The sequence below is a fragment of the Varanus komodoensis genome, unplaced genomic scaffold (assembly GCF_004798865.1).
Source record: "Varanus komodoensis strain SLA01 unplaced genomic scaffold, ASM479886v1 scaffold21, whole genome shotgun sequence".
NCBI classification, from domain to species: domain Eukaryota; kingdom Metazoa; phylum Chordata; class Lepidosauria; order Squamata; family Varanidae; genus Varanus; species Varanus komodoensis.
Window position 1 is genome coordinate 8,452,183 of NW_025335589.1, and position 24,808 is coordinate 8,476,990.

Consider the following 24,808-nt stretch of genomic DNA (forward strand, 5'->3'; position numbering starts at 1 on the left):
AAAATATTCAAACACAGGACTGTTCTCACCCAGATTTCCACAATAAAGGAATGTCATTTCTAAGGTAGACCACATGGCCACCCTAGAGCAGACCAGGTATCTTAAATGCTTCTACTATTCACTCTTACTCTTGTCACTGCATGAAGGCATAGGAAAGTTAGTGGACATAGCTTGGGTGCATGGAAAACGCATCTTCACATATTTGGTGTTACAAATATACAGATGCCTGAAGTATCATTTATTATTACCCCATTAGAACTTTTTAAAGAAATACTGTCCTAAATAGCACAATATGTGGATCAACAACTGGACCAAGCATTTGTCATGGAATTTAGTCAAGAAGTTTAACTGGAGACATTGGGGAAAAACCAGTTTGCATTTGGTTTCATACTTAAGTAGTAAAAAGGGTCCTTAGAGAAGAGATGTCAATTGATCATTGGGTGAGTACAACTTTCTCAGAGTCATCTTTATTTTTACTGTTCCATTTATTCTACTGTTGTAAGCAAAATCTTAATACTAAAGATAATTCTAAGTGAAGAAGGAATACAGAGTTTGTTCTTTTGTTCCTATTTCTTATCTTTTCTACAAACACAAAGATGCATTCCTTTCAGCTCTTAACACAATTTGATGACATAGTGGAAGTAATGACAAGCCAGAAAAGAAACTTTAAACTCTAAACAGATTTTAATATGCAAAATTATTTTCTTGCTTAGTGATTGACTCTAGTGTAATAGCTTGCAATGTTGAAAGCCAATATTTACAAACTACATATACTTTTGAAAATTACATTTAACCAGAATAACTATTTCAGCTCTAAATTAAATATTTGGTCAACAACTATTATTGCTGTGCACATGTAAAAGAAATCTTGTTTTTCCTGTCTTGTGAATGGAAAATTAAAAGAAGAACAGGAAATAGAGACACATCTGGACTCAACAATACATTTTGCCCATTAGGAAAAATAAAATGCTCCAATGTCTTGGTCAGTATTCATTCTAATTTCCAGACCAGACCTAGAATATAAAACTGAACATTTTTTCCAATTTCTATTAGTTAATACACAAAAAGAACAAGCTAAATATGACCAAGAAGAAAGATCTTACCCTGATGAGCGGTGCTCAGGTTTATTTCTTTCGGAACGATCTAAAAGAAAAAAGATATAACATGAGTGTTAATTTAGCACCCTTCAAAAACAAACACACCATCACATATTTTTAAAAATGCTTAAAAAGCTAGGTTTTGCTTGCCTTTGCAAAGAAGTAGTTTCCCTGAGAGTAAAAGATAAAGTCTGCATTTTTAATATTTGTTGTCTAGCCCTTTGAAACAACACTGAGTTTACTTTTTGTGCTTAACAATTACTCCTTTTAAAAAGCAACAGACTTTTGTTTTGCAAAGAAAGTGAGGGCACAGTGGAAAAGAAAACCACTGGATTAGTCAGCACATAAAAATCACTCCATGAATCACAGCTGGCAGACTCCAGGCAGGGATGGGAAAAACAGAGTGGTGGCTGCAGGAGTTCTTGCAAACACAGTCTCTGTGTTAACTCTTAGGTTCCTTTGGATTCACATACATCAAAGCCATTTCATGTTGTTGGATACATCTTTATTTAAGAAACTATTATTAGTAGACCTTGCAGGAGAAGGTGAGACATACTTATAGAGTACTTAAATTGTATAAGAGAAGATAACTTGCACCTTTGTTGGTTTTACAGTTAGACTATGTAAAAAATATTTTGATTTTAAAGAATCCAAATAATAAATGCATTGTGTACATAACTGATAGAAGAGTAGTTTGTGTCTTTGTCATTGTATTTATTTATTTATTTATAAATTTAATGTGATTATGTTTTTCACAGGAACTTTGGGAAGTTTTTCAGACCACAAAAACTCATGAAGATTATAGAATTACAAAAATTCTACTGCAACAGATTATATTACTTAATGTCCACTTAAGTATATTTACAAGGATCTCTCTCTCTCTGTGTAGCATGTAATATAAATAAATACATTTAAATGTGTAACCCTTTTCTGTACCAGAAATCATCCTCCTAAAAGAAGTTTCTAACTTATGAAACTTTCAGTCTCAGAATGCCCCTTATTTTATTTCAGAAACTGTCATACAAAGTTTTGAAGTATTTGTAAATTTAAGATGTTGCCTTAATATGAATGTAACACTATACCCACACACAACAGAAGCACAATGCTGCTCCATTTCACACACAGATGACATATCATCATCTATAGTTGTACTGTAGTCTTCCATTTTTACTTGGTGTTTCTTTCTAGCAAAAATATTAATTACCACCTCTTTCCCAGCAACCATTGTCAATTATAAATGCATGTATACTTCTGTATGCAGAAATACAGTACTTCATTTTTTATTTTTGCTGTGCTTTCCATGGCATTTAATCAAAACTAACACTGCTGTTGAACAACGTAACTTTTCAAGTAACTGTCATAAAAACTTTTCCAGACACACAAGAAAATGCTTCTCCTTTCATCCTCCTTTCAACTACTGCAGTCTCCTTACCTGAGGCTACAGAGGATCAGACAATCATCTCCTTTCAGATTGTGTTCTGTCTGATATTGGAATTAATGTTTCTTGGTGCTTCACACAGACATGCAACTAACCAAGCTGATTTTCCAAGCTGTACTACATAAGAAGCAGACAGGAGAAATCACAGAACATGTAAACAGCACTCGAGAACTTCCCTCCAAGGCCTGTTTCTGATTGGCAGTTGCGCTGCAGCCAGTCTCAGAACTGGAATGCTGTCATTCAGGAAGTGAATGTTATTCCTTTTTCCCTTTCATTCTTTGTTTAAACAGGAAATAGTTCGGATAGACTTGCAAAATTTACTGCCTAAAAACAGTCATGAAAATTGCATTCAATATACAGGTGTCAAAACTTTATTAAAGATTTTTTTTAAATTGCTCCATAAATAAAAACACTTTAACTAACATATATTCACTCAGGGGATGCATTTAAGTTCTACTTAACTTTGCAGTGAGAAAGAAGAGTACCATACTTAAAGAAGATTCACTGATTTGCATTTTCAGTTATGGACAGGATATCAATTCTGTGACATTCAAGTATCATAACTGTACTTGATCACAACTTGCCACCAATAGAGAAAGAGCGGGAGGCACATAAAAATGTGAGACTCATGCCTAAGAATTTGAAATACTTTTTCAACTCTGGAATACAAATATAGTCTTTTGACAAAGAAATGCAGTAGTGGCCAACATTTTTGGCAGGTGTACTAGAAATCATATCCAAATCATGAGATAGTGACACTACTATGCACACTGTAATATGCACACAGCCCTCCACCCTGTGGCTTGGGGTTTAGGAGCAGACATCTGTACAAAACTAAATTATTAATCATCCTTTAATTTTAATTATATATCCAAAAAGACTTCAGCATGTTCAGCACTAACAACTCCAGGTTTACTTAGTAAAATGCAGTACTCTGGAGTAGGTATAGGAGGCTTGGTTTGAGACCCTAGGGCAGTGATGGCGAAACATTTAGAGACCAAGTGCCCAAACTGCAACCCAAAACCCACTTCTTTATCGCAAAGCACCACCACTGCAAAAAACCCTGAAAACTGAGGTTTTAGTTTAGAAAAAACACCTCACACCCAGTCCAAGGAGAGAGAGAGAGAGAGAGAGAGAGAGAGAGAGAGCGAGAGAGAGAGAGAGAGAGAGAGAGAGAGACAGAGAGATCGATCCTTGGCAGTGCACTGACTGGCCATGTGAAAGCTCGGACAAGTCACAGCTAATGAGTCGCGGCTCGTGATGTCATCGCCTGGCACCACTTCTTCTTTCCGAGTATGCCCATGGCCCCTGTGTACACTGTTAGCCGATGCTCGGCTGCTGGGGCAATGCTGGGGCGACTTGGCTCATGTACCAACAGAGGGCTCTGCGTGCCTGCTGTGGCACGTATGCCATAGGTTCGCCACCACTGGCCTATCCCAACCCTGGTGCATTCCTAACCCTAATATAGCGGTAAAATACTATTGAAAAGAGGGCGATGTTGAAAAAGCCTTCCTTGAGTAGCTTTTTCTGCCCTGCTCATCATTTTTGCCCATTCTAAACACATTCCAACCATCAAAATCATGTCAGGACACCCCATTTTTCTAACCCTAACCCAGTGATGGTGAACCTTTTAGAGTGCCCAAACTGCAACCCAAAACCCACTTATTTTTCGCTAAGTGCCACCACTGCAATAAAACCTGAAAACTGAGGTTTTAGTTTAGAAAAAACAACTCACAGCCAGTCCAAGCAAATATATACATACATGTCAGCGCACTGACTGGCCATGTGAAAGCTCGGACAAGTCGTGGCTAATGAGTCACAACTTGTGATGTCATTGCCTGGCACCACTACTCCTTTTTCAGGCATGTGAATGGCTGCTATGTGCACTTTTATCTGATGCTCAGCTGCTGGGGCAATGCTGGGGTGGCTTGGCTTGCATGCCAACAGAGAGGTTTCTGCATGCCTGTGGCATGCGTGCCATATGTTCGCCACCACTGCCCTTGGGGATATGGGAGTAGTGGTGTTACATCCAAATCAGATCCCCTGCACCTATTTAATACTTGAAATGAACAAAAGATGTGGCTGCTAGATACAGATTTAAAATAATGCTTGTTTTAGTACTAAATAACTGTCTCTATCTTCTTGCATCTCTTCTCTTGAAACATTTCAGGATTGTTTTTCTGAATAGAATGCTTTGCTTTATGCTAAACTCCAATAACCAACAAGGTGGCACTACTTTATGTGAAGGTCCACATTTAATTCTTGTGCATAGCTTACTGCATTAGAAGACAGAATTGGGGAATAAGTCACAATAGGACACTGTTGTCAGTGGTGCTGGGATTGCTCCTGGCAGCCCAACTCGAAGCAATTACCTCTCAGTTGGTTGTGTGGGAATGGCTATTTATCCCAAGGAGCCGGATGAATGGCAAGCTGCATATCTGAAACAGTAGTAATAGTCACTGTTGTCTAACAAGAGACACAAGTTAATTTTATCATGAAGAAAACAATTGCAGTGCACAAGAAAAGGAAAATATTCATTACATGCAGGGGCAGAAGGAGATGACAGTATAAGGGAAATAAGCCATAGGCAACATGATCTACCCCCCACCCCTCCTGCCCACACACACCACAATATAAATGGGATACCTCCCTGCATTTAAGAGTGGTACTTCTCTAAGCGCAGCCACTGTTAATAGGATATCATGATAAATTCACATGCTTTTAAAAAAGCAGGAAACAGAGAATCCTTTCCCCATTAACCTGCAACCTGCCCTTCAGAGCCTTGTTTCTTTTACTATTAATGGCCTCAAATCTCTTCTTTTGAGTCCCTGCATCAGGAAATAATTTTGAACAGACTACAGGAACAAAGGAAGTAAATTATTAAGAGTGAGAAAAATCTTAATTTGCTATCTATTCATACTGTATAGTATGAATACGTGACTCTGCCATGGTCTATGAAGCAGGGAATGAGCATCAGGGCTAAAACACTCCAGTCCCACCCCTCCCCTTCCTTTTGCACCTGGAATAATGTACCAAGTACTGGTCCCACTCAAATTAACAGGGATCCACTTGAACAGACCTTAGTGGACTGCGCTCTTCAGTCTTATACCACCCACCATCTTCGAACTCCTCAAAATGTTCCAACAAACACATCTCCAATCAAATGCTATTTAATGCTGACCTTTAAAACCTAGCTTATATCTTTCAATTTGGCTAAATGAATGCGAACAACTTGCTTCAACAAGGATCATTGTTTACCATTTCTTTCCATCCAGAAGAAACGAGCTGTCTGTCAGCAGCCTATCCCATCAGCAAAACAGAGGATTGGCATTCTTTTAAAAACCCCAATTAGCATTCTGTTTCATAGGCCTCCTCTATAAAATATCTGAAAAGTATGGATGTTGCTTCCATGTGGCTGCTAGGCACACTGCTTTTGTGTGTGGCAAGTGGTCACATGGGAGGAATGACCGCTGTTGGCACCTCTGGGACAAATAGGTTATATTATGCAACTGAGTGAGATAGCCATCTTACGGAAATTCTGTGAGAAGTCACTATGCCTCCGTAGCATCCACACCATTCAACATGCTCAGCCCAATGTGACTTGCCAGTTCAACCTGCCAGGCCAAGCAGCTGCTTGCTCATTTGCTTGGCCAGCTGGCCTGCCCAAGCACTCCTGCCTTGTACCCCAACAACATGGCTCCCACAAGAGGTCAACTGAGCTGTCACCTCAGACGGTCAGGCAGGCCATGGTCTGTTCTGTTCCTCCTTTGCCTTCAGTTCTCCAGCTGGCTCTGACACAAGCCAGATGCCTCTGAGACAGAATCAGCATCTCATGATCTCTGGCTTCCTCACTACATCAGCAGCCTTCTTCTGGTTGTTCCACTGTATGTGCAGGTATACAAGGGGTGTTCAATGTATTCTCGGTATCAGCATGAAGAAACAGGAATAATAAATTGAAGTAATTTTTATTTTTCAGTGTAATCCCCCATAACTTCAATACACTTATTACATCCAGAAATTAACTTTTCAATTCCCTGTAAAAAATACCCTTCCTCTTTGTCTAAAAAATGTGCGTTAATTGCTGCCTTAAGCTCTTCATTGTCGGAAAATCGCTTTCCATGAAGATCTTTTTTTAAATTCGGGAACAGGTAGTAGTCACTGGAGGCCAGGTCCGGGCTATAGGGTGGGTGGTGTATTTCTTCGAAACCACAGTCTCGCACAGCAGCCTTCGAAACATGCACCATGTGAACGGGTGCGTTGTCATGAAGAAGCAACACACCTGCGGTCAGTTTTCCATGCCTTTTTTCTTTAATTGCTTCTCTTAAATTATGCAGAGTGGTTGCGTAAGATGCTGCGTTTATGGTTTCACCTTTTTTCATTTCTCGATCAATAAAATTCCCTTTGAGTCCCAAAACACTGGCCATGATTTTTCTGGCCGACGGAGTGATTCTGAATTTCTTCGGAGGGTCAGCATCTTTTTTATGCCACTGCATGGACTCCTGCTTACTTTCAGGGTCATAGTGATGAACCCAAGTTTTATCTCCAGTAACAATCCGGTTGAAAATACTAGATGGATCTTCACCACAGAGCTCTAAAAACTCCCTACAGCACTCAACTCGCACTTGTTTCTCAGGCACCATGAGCATTCGCAGCACCCATCTTGCACAGACCTTTGAAAGATTAAGATGGTCATGAAAAATAGTAAATATGGTAGATAGGTTTGTCATCTCTGCTAACATTTTGATTTTTATTCGTGCATCTTCCAATACAAGTTTCTCAATTTTTTCACATTTTCTTTCGTAGTGGCAGTAACCGGCCCGTCCGAGCGAGGGTCGTCTTCAATGCTTTCTCTGCCCCCTTTTAAATTCACTTGACCACTTTTGAACAGTAGTTAATGAAGTTGCAGAGTCCTGGTAAACAGCCACCATCTCTTCGTGAGTGATTTTTTGACTTTTTCCTTGTTTTGAAAGGAACTTAATCACAGCACGGTGCTCGATTTTCTTCAACATTGTCGCGTCAGTCATCATGGTTGTCTTTCACTGAGGATTACTAGGGAATTAATGATCGCACTTATTTGAAATTTTGCATGTATACCCTCAGATAGTGTCATTAGCTAATGAAATAATTAAATAACCCACATCAATAGCAAATCAACCCCATACCGAGAATACATTGAATGCCCCTCATATGTTTGCCTTTGTTGGCTCTCATCAGAAAACTTTACTATACGTTCCTTTCTTGCTATGCTAACCCTACAACCATACCACCCTATTTGCATCCCAAGAACCCCTAATATATTGCAACACCAAAGAAGATCCTCGCTGAGAAAGAACAATTTTTGGCAGCCTAAGCTGACTTAAGCTAAAATCTTCTTTTCCTGTGGAAGACATTTGGTGTTGCTTGTATGAATCCAGATGGAGTGGGTTGCTGGTTCCAAATGGGAAATACAAAGAACGGGGCAACTGGCTTCTGTGGGGTACAATTTTAAAAAGTGTCTGAGAGACTACTGGGAGGTTTACAAGGGAGATGCTATGTTTCAACAGATTATTCTAAGGACGGGATGCTTATATGGGTGGCCAGAAGTGGAACATAGGCCACTATGGAATGGCACTGTTGCAATTAGAACTCCTTCTTAGTGAGAGTACACACATGGGTAATAGGCCTAGATCTTCTCAGAGATAGTTCAACTGATGTGTTTAGCTTCTTCCTGAGTTGCTGCTTCAGTTGCCAGATTTGAGAGAAGCAGTGGGGACTCATGCCTGCCCATTGATAGCAATGGCAAAATTTTCAGCCCTTGGTCTGAATAGTTCGTTGCCCCAAAGAGTATGTCCTCCCAACTCACAGATGTTCGACTGGATACAGCAAGCAACAATGATCTCTGATATGAAGTCTTGTTCCGCACCCAAATGTGTGTAGAGAAAGTGGCACCATGAGATTAAAGAGATAAAATTCTAGTAAAGCTAGTAAAGTTTCTTCTGTTTGGCCACCACTGGAGCCCAGTATAGTGCCATAAGCCATGACTGAGACATGAAGGCTAGGTTTCTGAGAATCAAGGAGTGTATGGGGAATCTACTTACCACAGTAGCTGACTGGTGAAGAATCTACCCATGGCTAGTTTGTCTGCCAAAGACAAGTTCTAGATGAAAGCTGTGTCATGGCTTCTCCCTACACCTCCTCTGTAAATGTCCAGTGCGGCATGGTGGTTAGAATGTTGGGCCAGGGTCTTGGAAGATCAGGATTCTAGTACCTACTTGGCCATAAAAACCCACTGAATGACTTTGGGCCAGTCATGGACTCTCAGCTTAACCTACCACACAGGTTGTTGTTCTGAGAGTGAAATGAACAGGAGGAACACCTTGCAGGCTGCCTTGAGTTCCTTGCAAGAGGAAAAAAGTAAGATATAAATGCAATGTCATTTTTGTCATAATCAACATCTCCTTTTAGAGTCTACAAGTGACTGGACAACCATGCTGTAAAAGGATTTACAGCTACAGAACCCACATGTGAGGAATCCAGATTCACCACCCAAGGGAACCCCTGTTCATAGAAACCTCATATGTTCTCCAACTTTATGACCTCAGTGAAGCAGTTTGTGAAAAACCTATACAAACTCTCTGAAGATTTTGTAAGCAGAAGACTGCCCTACTTCAAAGACAAGTGCTGCAACCAAATCTACATGTCTGAATCGAAGTTAAATTCCCACTTGTTGTGATTGCAAGTGACCAGGATATGCTGAAAGAACCTTAAAATCTGGTGTCTTTCCAGGCATCTGCATCAAGAATTGATCTCCGCATGACTTGGCAGTGCAGGAGTAACCACTGATGAATGGCACATCTATCTGCACTGAGTGCCTTCACCATGGTGGCAGCAACCATGGAATTATGATTTCTTTCCATAGAAGAAGACATTTGCAGCACCAGCCTTCCTGTTCTAGGTGGAACAAGGCTTCCAATGCACCACTGCTCCATTGCTTTCCCTCCACCTGCAGCATATTAGCACAGCAGCAGAGTCACTAGGTAATCCAGTGCAGGTGTGAGGTGATGCTGTTTGAGGACCTTCTGCTGGTCATTGGTGTAATTAGTAAGGGCTTTTGGAGTAGTGCCAATCACTGTGGAAGCAAGTTATACTTCTGCCACAAGATCCTTCAAAATATAGGACACTTGTGAAAGCAGTTGGATTTTAGGCTGATTCAGCTGCTGAGAAAAGAGGAGCTGAACAAGAAAAGGTGGGTGGAATGGAGGCATAGGTGTGATAATGTTGCACTGGAATGTTAAATTGGATTCCTCATTCGGTCCATATACTGTATAAAGGGGTTGCAGTGCAGGTAATCCAGCATCATCAATACTAAAGGTTAGGTGGCACGGAAAGGACAGGTCTACCGTGGCCTGAAAGCCACACTTCTCAGCTTGCATAACCTATATTTCATAAACCAAGTTGTGCATTTATTCCACTGAAGGTACCGACATAGAAATATGTATTGATTCTCAAGAAAATCAAACTACCATTGCATTATGAATGGGGATTACTGGGAGGGAGGCATTGGGCAGAGGAAAGTAGATGCAGAACAACAACAAAAAACAAATATTTTTGTAATGTTCAGCTTTGACCATGAACCCACCCCTCCCCCACCCAATACATAGAACAAAGCATTCCAGTTATACCAAATGGGGTAAACAGTCCTTTGCACTAGGGCAAAGTGTAATATGTACTTTGAACAAGGATCATCTAATTGTGTTGGATCAAATCTCCAGAGTCAGATGAACTCCACCCTAGAGTTATAATGGAGCCGGTGGAAGAACTCTCAGAACCACTGTTTATTATCTTTGAGAAATCATGGATGACAGGGGAAGTGCCAGATGACTGGAAAGGGGCTAATATTGTCCCTGTCTTCAAGAAAAAGAAAGATCCTGGGAACTATAGACCTGCCAGTCTGACATGAATCCCTGGGAAAATTCTGGAGCAAATTATAAAACAGTCAGTCTGCAAACAGCTTAAAAACAATGTAGTGATTACTGGAAGCCAGCATGGACTCCTCAAGAACAAATCCTGCCAGACTAATCTGATTTCCTTTCTTGAATGGGTAACCTCCCTGATGGACGGTAGGAATGCTGTGGACATAATCTTAATTTAAGAAAAGCTTTAGACAAATGCCTCATGATATCCTGCTTAGCAAACTAGCGGAAAGTGGGTAAATGGAACAACTCTCAGGTGGATTCACAGCTGGCTACAGAATTGGACTCGGAGAGTGTTCATCAATGACACCTTCTCAAACTGGGGAGAGATTACAAGTCCGGTACTACAGGGTTCAGTTCTGGGCCCAGTGTTCTTCAACACTGATGAACTGGTTGAAGTGAAGAGAACAATTATCAGATTTGCAGATGACACAAAACTGGTTGGGATAGCTAATGCCCTGGAAGACAGAAAGAAGATTCAAGGTGATCTTGTGAGGGTGGAGGGCTGGGCTGAAAAGAGCAGAATGAAATTCAATGGGGACAAATGCCAAGTTCTACATCTTGGAAAAAGAAACCAAATTCATAGTTATAAGACGGAAATGCTTGACTCAACAATATTGCAAGTGAGAAGGATCTTGGAATTGTTGTTGAGCACAAGCTGAATATGTGTCAACAATGGGATGTGGCTGCAAAAAAGGGCAAATGCTATTTTAGGTTACGTTACTAGAAGTATCATTTCCAAATCCCATGAAGTACTAGTTCTCCTTTACTCAACACTGCATAGGCCTCCTCTGGAGTACTGCGTCCAGTTCTGGACACCACAGTTTTGAAAGATGCAGACAAGCTGGAAAGGATCAGAGGAAAGCAACAAAGATCACCTAGGGTCTGTAAACAAAGCCCTGTGAGGAAAGATTGAAAGAACTGAGCATGTTTAGCCTCAGGAGGAGAATACTGAGGGGAGACAGAACTCTACAAGTACCTGAAAGGCTGTCAAAAAGAGGAAGGATAGGACCTCTCCTCGACCACTCCAGAACAATCACAGAAAAAGAAGCTATCAGTTCTAAATGGCATTCCTGCATACAGCAGATACTGAGGAGCTTGGGCAGGCTGAAGTCTTATACCAACCCTGCTTGAGCAATCCTATGGGAATGCATAGAATGCTGAATTAGATGGATCCTTGGTCTGATTCAGCATGGCTTTTCTTATGAGTCAATGAGGACAGGTGATACTAAGCTTTAAGTGAGTTACTGTGCAGCTCCTGGTACTACAGGCATCCATGGTTCCAGAAACCACCCCAAACACCTCTTGTGGTGCTCTGTGCACCAAATGAATACCTACAGCACGATAATGTTGCCTCTGCTTTCTGCAATTATCCTTGAAGGCACACATGGCAAAACAACTCTGCATTAATTTTAGTTAAGATACCAACTGAAAGGGAAGAAACAAAGCTTTACATGATAGAGGAACGAAGATGGGGATGGTTAGTGTGTTGGGAGTTAGGGAATTACTGAGCACTGGGACCGTCTCCATTCTAATCTTCTCTTCCATTTTATCCTCTCCATCAAATTATATGGTTGGTGATCACTGAGGTTCTAGGTCTGCCTCTTCCATCTCTTATAGTAATCCAGGTGGTTGCTCTGCAGGCTCTGTGCCACAGTGTGGGGCAACTAATGTATCTTCTACATAGCTTACTAGAAAGACAAGTGGAAAAGAGGCATATTCAAACTGAGTAGAAGGTTGACCGAGAGGGCTGGGCAAAACAAGACACACTGTGCTGTGCTCGCTGCTGCTGCTCTCCCCAAGCATACCTGAATTTTCACATTGTTTCTCTCCTCTAACCCACTTGGGGCCCCAGATGCATCATACAATATTTGTATGGTAAGAAAAGGGTGGCAAGGTCTGTCTCCTCTGTGGGATCCTTGGTGCCACAAAGGGAATAAATGACTCTAGAAAGCAAATTTTGCAGATCACAACCACTCAAGTACATGCAATACCTGCTTCTGCATTAAACACTTTTTCCTCCCATGAGAAAGTCCATTACAAGGGACAATAGTTTAAGGCTCCAGTAGCGTGCTCTTTCACCAAAAATGGTGATGTTAAATTGGTCCTTAATTGCACAAATAGAAACCATTATGTTTAAAGGATTGTTCAATATGAAGTCTTCACTGAAAGCCTAAGTTACATCTTTTCAATCTTTACCCTGGCTGCATCATCTGGAAAACACTGGTCTAGGGCAGCAGAGAAAGAGTGACTTGAACACCTGAAGCTGGCAGGATAACAAAAGCTCCTCTGAGAGTGCTGAGCAAACTACATTCAGCTAGTTCAGATGGGCAAGAAAAACTAATTACTTACAAAGGGGAAAAGACCATGGAAGGTAGTGAAAACGACTGCCAAAGGAGAAGGAACTACAGATTACTATAGCACAATATGTTGCGAGACAGAAACACTTCAGGAATCAAAATTGCTCATAGGAGAAGCATCAGCATTTTGGCTGCTCTTGCCAAAAAACTAGGTGGTATGTTTCAGCAAGCTACAATGAAATCTGTATTCTGGGTTCAGATGACAGAACCATACTTCATGGGTACAGTAACTTCTAGAATAAGTCAAGGTTGTCAGGGTGAGTTCTTAGCAAAAATTAAGCCACACAGTGCTAGACACACTGGGTTTGGATGACACAAAAGTCAATCGTACCAAAATGCCCAGAGTGGGTTCTTATGTATTGTGAACCAGGTCACTAACTGCATGCTATTTTCTATAGGAGAAATAGAGCTGCCTAAAAAAATACTGATTTTCTGAAAAGATGCACAAATCCACAATGCAGAATTATTTTAACAGCTTATTGTAACTTGCCAATTTCTGCTAGGTAAATTCCCCAAATGTGCATTTACCTTAAACTTAAACCTAGCAGAAATTCCTAAACACACACACTCATACACACACACAAGGAAAGCTACCATATCTAAAGCACCTATTAAAAAAATACTCTGAGGCTGTAAAATCACTCTTTAGCAAGATTGTTCCTCAGGTGATACAGAACTTAGACTATCAAGCGGCCAACAGGAAACCAAATTTGCAGAGCTTATTAAAAATGGGGAAATAAATACATCCTGTGTTGATAATGAAGGACCTCACAATTTACTTTCCATCAGTCATGAGACTGGGTGGTTATGAAAGTAACAGCCTAGGAGAAGATGGCAAACTTTTACATACACGTTTAGCACCAATGACAGCAACTTCAACTTGCATGTAAACTATGGTTAGCAGATCCAAGTCTCATCCCTTTCATGCAGAAATCACTCCAAGCAAGCTTTAAATATGATTCAAAGTTACACTGGAGCACATTATTACTATGTTTTAGTCTTAGCCAGCATTTGACACTAAACTAGATCCTATTATTAGACCATGGTTATAACCTGAACCAGTCCCTAATGGCATTTAGCATTTCTGAAGAGGAAAGGAGGAATGCAGTTGAGAAAACTAAAATCTCTGGATGGATTTTCCAGGCAAATACTTGTTTTATATATATATATAGATATAGATATAGATATAGATATAGATATAGATATAGATATAGATATCCCACTTTCTTCACATTCTTTTCTCTGTTCATGAACACTGTTGTGAGTACATATCTCCCCTCTTCCCTTCCCACCAGATCAAGCCCAAAGGTTTCGAACTATATTCCTTTACTGGGTTAGGCTGGCTATGTAATAAAGTGTGAGCAACATAAGTGTTGTTAAGAAGCACCCACCAAGTTCATGATCTAATTGTAGAGTTAGCTTGTTGCTTATACCAGAAGCTAATTCCAAACTGAATTCTACTCCTCCCTTCTCCAAATAAAGTTGGCTCACCCATCAGGGAGGTTTGCACTGCTTGTGGGTCAGATGGTGGGAAAGATGGACACTACATAGTTGGTCCACTCATCTGACTTGAAATCAGAATACTTTGATCCTTCCTGTTCGACAGCATCCCCCCCTGAATCTGAGGCAGTCTGTCTCTCACCAACACTTGGCTTATCTTGAAGCTTGTTGGTCTTGGCATTTAAAGTAAGCATACTGACTCTGCCTCATCTTCACGTTCATATTCACAGTCTGACTCTCTACCTTGGAATGCTGTATTTTGAGAGAAGCAGGCCATACCTACAAACCTAAGTCTAAAGATCTTCTTCCCAAAACTCCGTGCTATTTTTTCACACTGGAATGACATCTTTTTAATGTCTACAATGGCCTTCTGATATAAATTATTGGAATTAGCACATGGATGAGCTTAACTGAACAATCAGGAACAGTATTATATTCTTTATATTTCAACATTTTCCAAAGGAGTAAAATCGCACGGTGTCACTTTCAATTCAATTCATGATTCTTCCCCATGAATGTTGCTTTTCATCATGCATAAGAGTAGTTTTCTGAGTTTTTTTAAAGACAGTTCTCCCCTGTTGATAAATTTAAACAATTAAAAAATTCTATATTTCTTTTTCAGAACAAGTTTTTGCAGTAGTTTGAAAAATGCAATGTTTTTATGGTTCCATTTGTCCCCTGGTACAAATGTCAGCAGACAAATACTTTTCTGTAAAATAAAAACAGACTTTATGCTTAGTGGTGCTGGTTCATTTCCAAGGACAAGCTGCAATAGATAACAGCAAAAGAGCCTCTGTTACCATCCTTAATTTATTCTAACAGTACTTGGTCTAGAGCCAATTGACTTTAATGGATTCTTCCATTGACTTTCTTGTACTCTGAAGCAGTCTCATAAGTGATAATCTTTTAGCTCAAATGCAATCAGGTATTTCATGTATGCATCATCATTGTTTACAAGAAGAATCATAACATCAAAGAACCAGGAAGAATCAAAGTTGCAATTAATCCAATTCTTTGCCTAAAAGGTAGGATGATCTACCTAACAGTCCTTCATAAATCTCATGCCATCTGATCACAGCATGCCATGAGCAAAGAATATATGCATTTTAGGAAAGGCAGCTGCAGAGTCTCAATGAAGGTGGTCACATGTTTTGCATAATACTTTGCTTGTATTCTATAGCTCCTGGTTTCTGTCCTTTTAACTGAATAACTCAGACAACGCAATCAAATAACCACATGCTGCAGGTAAAGACCTAGCAACAACAAAAGCACCACACCCAATACAATCTCTAGCTTATTTGAGGCTTAATATATAATAATCATCAGTTCCCAAGTGCATCCAAAATCCATCTCTAAATAATATTTGATACAATTTCATAGCATCCAATTATTCCATGGTTGAAGAAGGTCCTAATATCCCAAAGGAAATGGGAAACAACAACAAAAAAGTAAGGAAAACCTCTTCCTTTCTGCAAGCCAGAAATATAAATTTGACTACAATTTTTATTGTATTTTATGTGTACATTGTATTTACGAATATTTTATGAATTGTATTTTATGATGTTTAATATTTGTAAACTGCCTGGAGAGCCTACGGGCTACAGCGCAGTATATGAATGTAATAAATAAATAGAACTCAAAATCATATGTGGGGGAAACAAATATACTTCATAATAATACTATACCTTGGTCACTCACGTATGTCCATTTGCTGAGCATCTCCTCTTGGCATGTGGAAAATTTACCGCTGTGGTTTGGAAAGACTATGAGAGGACCTGCACTTGCTACTTTGTGAGGTTGTTTGCCCTTTCAAACAACCTCACAAAGTATTTTGAAGTATTTTGAAGAGACTTCGATAACACATTATTTTTTCTAATATTTATATACTATTTTGAATTTCCAGTCTTGTTTTTATATTCAGTTTTATTACCTGCAATTCTGCTTCATTATTGGTATTATAAGCTAACAAAATAGTGGTTTTATTGTTCAGGACACATAATCCAGGGACCAAAGTTTTTGCAAAGCAGTTTGTGGCATGATATAGATGTCTATAGCACAAAGGAAAAAAAGCCAAAAATCCCACTGGACATGCCCAACTCATTTCAGACTTTTTATAAACCTGGTTTATACAGGTTTTTTTTAAGGTATTATGCTTTTTAGATCTTTTACATTGCTGCTGTTCTCTGTTGTTAGTTTTGTTTTGGCTTTACTCTGTCTTTTTAAATCTGTGTTAGATGACAATATTTTATTACATTTATTATTTTATGGTTTAAAACTTTATTCTGTGAAATATCCAAAGAGCTATAGGTATTGGTATGATAGTAATGAAGCAGCTAAATAAATAGGCAAAGCTAAAGGAGCTCTTTAGCTAGAAATTCCCACTGAATACATTATGTTTACACCAAAATAAATAATCATAGGATCGAAGTGCACAGCATACTGTAGCGGCTAGCCATTTTTCCCCTATCCATCAATTCTGCCTAGAGATCCTAGCAGAGTGAAAAGTTAAAAGACATCACAGGAACTGACAGTGTGAAACCATAGAACTGTCCTTTAAAAATTAGGTGGGCAGACAGGTTTCTATATCACATACTATATATAAGATGACAAGAGAAGTTCTGGTTGACAAGCAGGATGCCTCTGTTCAAAGGAGCTGTATTGTTACTACACGATCCTATACATTACTCAAAAGCACATCTCTTGATTTCTATAGGGTTTCTTTAGAGAGGAGCTCAGATTTGCTAGATCTCTCAACATATGAATGGTATACCATGTATTTCACTGTATTACTCTAAAACCTTGACACTAAAAGCCACCTTGGTTCTGAAAGCAACAGGATGTAAGAAAGATGCCAATCCAGGGCTTTGATGGGAAATTTGATCCTATCCTGTCCCTCTGCTTAGGACAGTCAAGGTTCACATTTTACTTGGTTGGCCTTGTTAACTTCTGTTTGGAATATCAAATGCTTTTACTGATCTTTCACCATACCACTATGGTCCTATTAGGGCTAGTCAACCAGTCAAAAAGCAATGAATCTCCCTGAGCTTTCTTTTCATTCCCCGGAGCCAAACAAATGTTTTCTTTGTTTTGACCCAGAAGAGATGCACAGTGTCATCTTCCTTTGCTGGTGATATTGATTGATTGATTGATTGATTAAAAGCTTTTCTTGGGTTGGCTTGTTTGAAGAACAAATGGTAGCTCTCGCTTTGTTGGCTTACAGAAGGGGTCAGAATGTTATTTCCTTTTATTCCTACAGTCTCAGGGCAACTGCCAGTTGGTAAAGGCTTCTCCCCGCCCTGGCAGGGAGAAAGCAGAGAGCTTCTGCAACTGCTGCTCCTCAGGCAGATGGATGAGCCAGTTTGGCAACTCCCTTTGGTCTGATATTCCTGGGAAGTAGGGGCACAGCTCCGAGCAACGCTAAGTCTCCTGCTCCCTACTATGAACATGGTGCAAAGTCTGTTATGTGTACACTACACAGCTGGACTCTGAAGTCACAGAGGATTCTCTGCCCTCGTATGGAAACAGTAATGCTGGCTGTGACTCTGAGGTCACAAAAGCAACCATGGAGATGATATCCTATGGGAATTCCAGGCTCCACCAGTATACAGAATATCCGAGCAGCAGCTCAGCCTCCACTCCTTGGTCTCCAGAGCAAAACACTTGGATGGCTGGGTGGGAGAAGCATGGAGGCTACCTTCACCTGTGTTCCTCCTCCCTCCATAGGATACCTGTAATCTTCTAAATTTAGAGAGCTGTGACAGTTTCACTGGATTGTGTTTTTTTTAATTTGCTGTGCACTGCCTTGCTGGTGTCAACTAAAAGGTGGCGTGAAAATATCAAGGCTAAATCAAATAAATAAATAAATAATTTTAATCTAAAACCAGGGCTCTTCTAAGGATCTCTGAATGTTAAAACAGCAAGTACTGTAGACTAAAGAGAAACTCTGCTAAACATTGGTATTACATTCTAACTCTGATTTAATTTCAGCCAACCCACCTCCACCTGTATAATTCCTCTAATAGTATTTTGACTGGCAAGTTCGTGCTTCTCATGCAACTTTCTTTTGCCGCCCTAAATCCAGCTGGCATTTTCATTATCAGGAACAAGTCAGCACAAGTTTAATGTGGGAGTGCAGAAGAAGCAAAGCTACTGTGAACTCGATGTTGCTTTAGAGAACAGTAGAGACAAAGTGTAAACCACACACATTTTTTCCTGCTCTCTTAACTCTTGAAAAGCTGGATTACAGAAAGGTAACTGATGCCTCTCAAAATATATGTCATTTGAAAAAGCACAGCATTTGAATATCATGGGTGATTATCTGTACAGCAAGATCCTGATTTGCAACACCCATGGTTACTGCAATGTTAGACCTAAATCCAGTATATTAAACAGATGTGGCTACATATTCACAGCACAATCCAAAGCATGCTTATTTGGAAGTAAATCTCACTAAATTCAGTGAGACTATCCCTTCATAAGCTTGCATATGATTGCAGCCATTTAGGCAACAGTTCTGCAGACATAAATGCAGTTAGTAATCCTGCCCTCGTGAAATCATTTTCTGTGGGACTGCAGCCTTAGGGAAAGGTCCTTCTGGAACATCTGCACAACTGCTTTTGCAAAAGCCTTACACATTTTGCTGTTCCAGATAAGCATGTGGCAGCTGCCTATGCCTTGCTTCATGACCCGATGCCCCTTCATTTTCTATTGACAGTAGCATGAACTGCAGATTACATAAAACCCAGTAGAAAAGGTGACACTCAAATCTGCCTTGATGTTACAGTTGGTTAATGAATGGAACGGCAGAAGAGTATACACATACTCTTATGGGTTTCATTAACAGCCATGGGACCTACCAGAAAGTGATCTTAATGGATTAAAGAACCTGGTGGACTACATCTGTATTTTAAGCAAACAGGATTCCTCAATCAAAATATAATTGCTGGACTGTAACAATTTTATTTTTTGCAGATACCTGAACTTCATTGGGATCTTTTTCAGGCAGACATATAGAAAATATTTATTACTTCAAACAAAATCTATAATGATTTTCATTTTTAAAATAAACCAAAGCAGTTTAAGGATAAAATCATAATTAGAACAATACCACGATTAAAAAAAACTCAAGTTAAAATAACTTGGAGTAGGCAACAATACTAGTGGTCAGTGTTTACTTGGGCAAACAAGTAAGTCTTCAATGGTTAGCAAAAATGCTCCACACAAAAAGTCTGACTGGAGAGACTCATTCCACACATCAGTGGCTCATCAACGCTACAGCCAAAGGAGTGTCAATAGGCCACAGTACGGCTAGGGAGCCCTCCTGCTCATAATGGAAAGACCAGGATTGCCTACATGGAAGAAGGTGCTTTCTCAGTAATGTTTCCAGGCTGTTTAGAACTTTATAAATCAGCAATAATCTTGAATCTTCCTTGGCAGCTAATTTGTGAGCAGTGCCAAGTTCTCAGCATAAGAGTCATATGTGTATAGCAAAAAGCTCCATTTAGCAATCTAGGTGTTGCATTCTACATTAGATCCAGGTTTTCAACCAATCTCAAGAGCAGCACTATGCCAAGCACACTTAATATTCCAAACCTGAAATTATCAATGTGTGGATTGATAATGTGTGGATTGATATCCTTGTCTGGAATGGTCTTTGCTATCATTGTAGCCTGAGCTCTTAATAGGTGTTCCTTGACACTATGGCCACTTGCATCTCAATGAAGAGGGATGAATCTGGACTATGTACTTGTCCCTGCAACCCCATCTAAGAGGGGTACATTACCTAACTCCCAGACCTGTGGTTGGGCATCAGTCAGTTGGTTGTCTCTCATCCATCCCACTAATCCAAGCACCAGCCAGGTTACACATGGCCACAGTTCCACATGAGTGGGTTGGAACTGGGCACTATCTGCATATTGATGACATTTGCCCTAAACCCTTTAATGGCTACACCTAAAGGTTTCATATGTATGTTAAAGAGCACTGGTGATTGGAGTGCATCCTATAACACTGCACAGCACAATTGCCAGAGGGACAAAATAGAATTATCAAATGTTACTCTCTGGGAACAAGTCTGCAAATAGCCGCAGAATCATTGCAACATAGTTTTTCACTAATCCAATTTCAGAGAGTTAGTCCAGAAGAACATTATTTTCAAAGGTTTCAAAAGCTGGTATTGGAAGCTATAAACATATTTGTCTACTGGTTCTAATATGGTTCTACTACTAAGGTTAAGTAAGTCTGGCCTGGTAAGCTGCTGGAATGGATGACTGCCTGGGAGACTATGTAAAAGGTACTCTGAGCTCCTTGGAGAAAGAGCACAATATTAATACACAGTATGTGTAAAACGTTCCATATGCAACTGCACTTATCATAATTAAGCAGCAAGAGCACAAAAGAAGTCCACTGAACTCACAAAATATCCTGAAACATTCTAATGTGGGAAAAATCAGTCATTTCTTTTATAACTCTGTAAATATCATGTGTTTTGCACTTACACAACTGTGTATCTATCAATGAGATTTTTAAAATGCACAAAGGGTAAACAGGATACTAGGCAAAGTGGTAAGGGAAGAAAACAACTTTTAGGGACAGAATGGTATTCTGCTATGCAAGCACAGACACTGCTGATAATTCAGCGAAGTTAGCAAAGTTGCAGTCCAAAGTCAATGCTATGCTAAGCTAAGCTTGAAGTCTAAGTTGCAAAGCGGATGGATCATCAAAGTTCTATTTCTTTTTTAAGTGTCTTGATAAGCCAGTACATACAATAAGCCAGTACATACAGATCCAAGAAGCTGCCTTGTATAAGTCAAACCAAGGATACTTTCACTCAGTAATGACACACCAACCTGCCTCCAACTGGTTCCCTCTAGTTATATTTGGGTTCAATTCCTATCATCCTCATGGTGGGAACTAGAATTCAAAATATTTGAAAAACACCAGATTGAAGGAGGCTGGTCTATCCGGACTGGCAGCAACTTTCCCAACTGTATCTGAAGATGCCAGGGATTCAGTCTGAGGCCTTCTGGATAGTCATCAAAAGAGCTCTGAGCCCTCAGAAGAAGCACTGATTTTGAACACAATCAGTAGAAAGCAGAGGAATATTTCTTAAAAAATCATAATTGTGATTTAAACAATTCCTGATGAGATATAAGCCTTACATAAATGTTTAATGTTCTTAAGAACTTGTGCGTCAAACATAAGGTACGCTACATAACCCAGGAAGCAAAGCCTGTTGGAATTTGCTCCTTGCACCTTGTCACTGAACCACAGGCATCTACCTCTTCTGACTCACCAGTGTAATAAGATGCAGTGCAGTTCCAGTACATTCTACCAAAGAGATCCAGCAATGATTTCCCCGTTTTCTTCGGCAGCCAACAGGAAGGAATATTTCCTGTCCCAGACATTATAGTTCTCAGCTGCCTGTACCACCACATAACCAGAAAATAGCCTATGGGCCCATTCACAAGTCTCCAGTACATTACTAGTTTCCTGTTCAAAGCAATAACCAGGCCAAATTTCTACATGCAATGAAAGAAACACCAAAAAACTTCCAGTGAACACAATGCAAAGCATCCATGCTCTTTTGTTGACAGGGTCCAAAGAGTTGAGGCACAGCTGAAGAAGACCATAACAGGCAATCTCGACTGGATTTTGCACCAGGCAAACATGCCATCAATATTCTGCTACATGCACTACTTGTTTGTTAATAGTCAGAAATTAAGCGCACATTCCTAAAGAGGTGTGTAGATTCAAGAATGATATTTCAAACTGAGGCTGGGCACAATTCCCAGCCATGATCATAGCTGGAGGACCTTTGGGAGATGGAGGCCAAAACATCTAGAGAGCTACCTTTTCCTCACCTTTGCTTTAACAACCGAACAGATAAAAGTCCCATACACTGTGGGATATCGACTTCCTCCTCCATGGCCTTTAACATGCCACAATGAATTCCCTTGGATTTCAAAGGCGGCTTAATTGCATCGGAAATAGCTCTTTGGAAGGCAGGGCAGGGGGACTCAAAAGCCCCAACGGCCGTACAAAGTTAGCCTGGGGCTCTCTAGATTTGGTCCATAAAAACGTCCGCGAAGTATTGGCATTGCGGCCCGTGAACTCCGCGCTGGCTGGACGCCTTGCCCTGGCAGAAGAGTTTTCCAGCTGGGCTCGCCCCAGCCTTATTCTCTCCCGAGTCGGGCTCGGCTCTCTCAGGCTCACCTGCGGCAGGGTTCAGGTGGGCTCTCCTATGCCTTCTCCCGAGCTCCTTCAGCTGCTCCTCCTCGTCTTCGTCCAGCCTCCAGGCTTCAGCCATGGGCGACGGGGACAAAGAGCGCCCTCAGACACGCGTCCCCTCCATTGTGCGCGCGGCAGCCTCCTGCTCTTTGCCTGCACCTGCTGGTCCCGATGCCTGAAGCCCGACGTCGAGCGGCAGTCCTGGCTGCTCCGCAGCTCCTTCGCGTTCCCTCCTTCTTCTGCCCTCCCCTCTCGGAAGTTTAAAAGGCGCTCCGAGAGGCTCGCCTCCGCAAGGCCTTTGTTGCCGCTCCCTCCTCCTTTCCCGCTTCTCCAGAAGGGCTCCGGCAAGCCGCAGCAGACCGGAGAGCGAGAGCGACAACCCGGCCGCGGGACAGGAGAAAGAGGGAAGTCGAAGGCTGGCGCTTCCCTGCCCATTCACAGTATTCCGGTATCGACAGGAAACGGGGCTCCTGCCTCATACTAAAACAAAAGGAGAAGGGGGAGGTACCTGGAGCAGCCAGCAGCAATCAGGGCCGCCCAGTGCAAGGGGTGAGCGACCTCCTGACTGAGACGGGGCGGGAAACGACAGTGTGCGAGCGAAGAATGAGTTGGATGCGGCGAGGCAGGGGGCTTCTGCAGCTCTTTTCTACAGAGCACTCCCCTCCCCCCCAGATCCTTAAAGCGACCAAAGGCGTCTTAAACTTTCCTTCCGGTGCAAAATGCAACCCGGACAAGAGTTCTTTCTCCGCAGCTTTCCAAGGAAGGCATAGGGGGAGGGGTAGGTGGTGCCTACCTGAGCTGCTCTTGAGCAGCTCTTAGAAAGCATCTCCACTGCCTGCCTCGAGAGTAGTGCCGGCTTTAGGTTTAAGAGGGTTCTTGGAGTCAGGCTGTCTCCGGGGGCCTCTGCGGCAGGGAGGACACCTCCCACTCGAGAACATCAGCTGCAATTTCTCCTCCAATCCAGGCCCTGTCATTGCTACCACTAGTTTGCTTGAAAAGCAGACAGCCAGAGGGCAAGTAGGCCCTGGCATCTCCTGCGCCTCCTTCTCACCATCTCTGTCACCTGAGCAAGTTGCAGTTGTGCACATCCTGGGGCTTCTTGTCAGTGGGTCCCTGCTGGACTCTGAGCTCCCACAGAATCCATTGACAAGAGCCTGTTTGAGATGTGTTCATATTGCAGGAAGGCCAATGAGGGTGGGCTCCCTAAGGATCCCCCAGCTGCTGTTTATCAATGGGTGTGTGATTTGGTTACAAATGGGAAACAACAGGGTATGGGGCATCCAGATTTCATTAAGGATCTTCCAGTCTTCTCTACCTGTTGCTAATTTGAGGCCTGCCAACCCAAGACATGTTAATCTGAACAAAACATAGAGCTAATTATTGTAATTTTCCATAAGAACTACTCATGGTGGAGTCTTGCTTACTTCAGTTTCAACCTAGTCCCACTTGATGTACCCAACAGCTGCTCCACACAAGCCAACAGGTGCATCTCAGGATCCTTTGCAAGGTTGCAGCAGAAGATAGACACTAGGGTACAGTTGGTGGTCCCACATATGATCAATGTTCACTTAACAGTGACCTAAGCAAGGGCATTCTCAGCTGTGTTGGTTCTCTGTGCCTTTACAAATGTGTCAAGCATCTTTGTCAGTAAGGCCCAATTTATTTCCCTAAGCTTTTGGTTCATGAGACCTTTCAGTCCTCTCTCTACTGAACAGGGTTTGGTATGTTTTATCTTGATACTGGTTAGTTTTGATGCATTTATAGAGTTGTGCTCAGCCTCCTTTGTGTTTTTGTGGAAAATATGAGAACACTCTCAGATTTCACACTGCACCTAAAAATACTGGTGCCCAAAAGTGTGGGTTCTTTGTGTCATTATAACAGTCTTGACTTACCCTCAAAAAACCTAGTTCCTTCTAAGGAGTCTACTCATCCATTATGTCACTTTCCAATACTGAGAGTATTGAAATCTGTAATGCATAGAAAACAGGGAAGAATCTATCATGCCAGTTTTAAGAGGTATTTTTAGTCTGAGGAGTGGTAAAATGACAGCAGTAAGGTGTTTTGTTTGACAAAGGTTACTAAGATGTAAATAAAAAGCAAATGATCTGGGAAGTTAAAGGACAAGTGGTTTCAACATGGTGCAAGCATTGACTGCAAATGAAAAATAGAGTGATCATTGCAAATACTTGCTAGTAAAAATACCATAATAGTAAGAAAAAGTTAAGTAGAACA

At 41.1% G+C, this 24,808-nt stretch overlaps 1 protein-coding gene across 3 annotated transcripts in view; it reads right to left on the reverse strand.

Annotated features, from left to right (window-relative positions):
- The window catches only part of SH3D19 (SH3 domain containing 19), a 79,122-nt gene extending 56,132 nt beyond the window's left edge, over positions 1-22,990 (reverse strand). The window contains exons 1-2 of one of the 3 annotated variants that reach the window (XM_044430696.1): positions 22,562-22,990; positions 1,104-1,143 (exon numbers count right to left, since the gene is read on the reverse strand). In XM_044430696.1, the coding sequence (XP_044286631.1) occupies positions 1,104-1,143; positions 22,562-22,655 (134 nt within the window). In that variant the 5' untranslated portion in view covers positions 22,656-22,990. Of the gene's footprint in view, positions 1-1,103; positions 1,144-2,529; positions 2,634-22,561 lie in introns of those variants that run through there. The other 2 variants (XM_044430697.1, XM_044430698.1) reach the window with 2 other exon arrangements.
- Between the last annotated feature and the right edge of the window lie 1,818 nt (positions 22,991-24,808).